The sequence below is a fragment of the Empidonax traillii genome, unplaced genomic scaffold (assembly GCF_003031625.1).
Source record: "Empidonax traillii isolate 1590-97213 ecotype Southwest subspecies unplaced genomic scaffold, ASM303162v1 scaffold7377:size5029, whole genome shotgun sequence".
Lineage (NCBI taxonomy): Eukaryota > Metazoa > Chordata > Aves > Passeriformes > Tyrannidae > Empidonax > Empidonax traillii.
Window position 1 is genome coordinate 1 of NW_020962570.1, and position 2,158 is coordinate 2,158.

Here is a 2,158-nt window from a genome sequence, read left to right on the forward strand (position 1 = left end):
CCCTTTCCCGGGGTCTCACCGTGCTCGAAGCAGCAGTTCCTGAGAGCCCCCACGACCCCCCTGCGGAGCTCCAGGGAATGCCGGGATTGGGTGAGGGGCAGGAGCCGCTGCACCACCCTCCTGCAACGGGAATGCTGGCAGTTAATGAATTCATAATTCACGGGAAAGCTGACTGAAACCACGCCAGAATCGTAAAGAGAATTAAAAATAGCGTTGGTGTGGAAATGTGTATGTTTGTATTTATGGGTACTACAAAGAGAGTAAAAATATTAGTTATAATTTCTAGTTTACATGCTTATAAAAAATCTATTGCAAATGTAAGATAAAGAATGTAACACGTAAAATTTAATGTATCAGTATTATTGACTATTGTTTCTGATTTATGTACTTGTTATTTATATGGAAATACGTATTCTACTGTAAATACCATACAGAAAATATTGCATAGGAAGCATGATATAGAAAACAGAATATAGAAAACGTGATATTGGAAATATAATATATGAAATGTAACATAAGAAATATAGAAAATAGAATAGAGAAAATGTAATATAGGAAATATAGGAAATGGAATAATGATAATATAATATAAAAACCATCGTATAGGAAATACAGTACAGAAAACAGAGTAGGGAAAACAGGATATATAGAATACATAAAATATAAAAAATACACTTACAAATACTATATGTCCGCATATTATTATATATATATATATATTTATAGATATTACACGTATTATTTACATAACTTTCTCCTATACAAGAGTACTATTTATTTTCACTCACCTCCTCATCTACAGTTTCTGGTTTTGCCTATTTACACGTACATACGCGTTGTTATTTCCATTCTACGTTCCTTTTTACACCTCACATTTATTTCCAGGTCGCTTCCCACACATTTCCACGCCTGTACCTCAGTCCTAACCCCAACCCCTCACACAAACCCCCCCAGCTGGGGAAGGCCGCTCACCGGTGGGGGTCGAGGATGGCTGCGCGGCCCTGGGGGTGGCGGCTGAGGTTGCAGAGGAGCGGCCCGAGGTGCGGGGGGAGCTCGGCGGGGTCCCCGAGCAGCGGCGGCCCCAGCGCGGGCGGCAGCGCCCGCAGCACCCGCGGGACGTTGCGGGGCTCCCGGCTCAGGTTGGCCAGCACGCCGCAGGCCCAGCCCGCGGGCAGCAGCGCTCCCAGCGCCTCCTCCAGCAGCGCCTCCTCCAGCAGCACCTCGTGGGCCGCGGGCTCCGCCGACGCGTTGAGCAGCGCGGCCCCCGCCGCGGCCGCCCCGCGGGACGGGCCCGCCGCCAGCGCCCGCAGCGCCCGCAGCGCCGGGGGGCTCCCCGCCAGCAGCCGCCGCCCCGCCGCGCTGCCCGACAGCGACAGCGCCGCCTCCGCCGCCTCCGCGGCCGCCGGCGAGGAGGGAGAGAGCAGCGACGTGAGCTCCGACAGCGCCGCAGCCGCCGCCTCGTCCGTCTCGCCCGCCTCGCCCTTCCCCTCCATCATCTCCTTCTCCGCCGCCGCCATCGCTGCCGCGCCGGCGTTGCTCGGCAACCCCCGGATGGACGGCTCTGAGAGCCAATCACGGGCGGAGGCGGAGGGGACGAGCCAATCGGCTGCGGGATCGCCGCCGGAAGGGGCGGGACACGGGGAGAGGGTAAGGGAGGGCTGTACGGAAAGACGCGGGGCAGCCCCTCAGACATGGCCTCAATTAGGCCACGGGTCTAATTAGGCCACGCAGCGCCCCGGCAGCGCCGGGAGAGCCTCGGTCGCGGCCGCCACCGCCGCCTCGGCCGCCCCAGGGGCCGGCAGCACCCTCAGCTCGGGCACCGCCGCCTCTTCCTTGCGCCGTCATGGCCAGGAGCACACATGGCGGCGTCGCCCGGCAACCGCCGTGACGGGCGGGCCTCTCAGCCAATCAGAGCCGCGCAAATAGAAAGGCAGGGGGGATAAGCCAATGGGATGCGGGTGCGCCGCCGGAGGGGGAGGGACATGGGGAGAAAGGCACTCTGGGAAGGGAAGTCCGTACGGAACCACCCGGAAGCGGCGGCGGGACCGGGAGATCGGGACCGGGATCGGGAGGATCAGGATCGGGATCGGGATTAAGGGGGGCCCGGACCCCTCCAGGCTCGGCCGGGGATGTTCCACGGGATCGCGGGCCCGGCTGG

General features: G+C 57.8%; 1 protein-coding gene across 1 annotated transcript; it reads right to left on the reverse strand.

The window, feature by feature from the left end:
- Window positions 1-5: 5 nt before the first annotated feature.
- Window positions 6-1,604, reverse strand: HGH1 (HGH1 homolog; the record flags this gene model as incomplete). Its single annotated transcript, XM_027911343.1, has 2 exons — window positions 973-1,604; window positions 6-120 (listed from the first exon to the last, which is right to left on the reverse strand). Coding segments are annotated over exons 1-2 (660 nt in total), but the record flags the coding sequence as incomplete, so codon positions are not given.
- Between the last annotated feature and the right edge of the window lie 554 nt (window positions 1,605-2,158).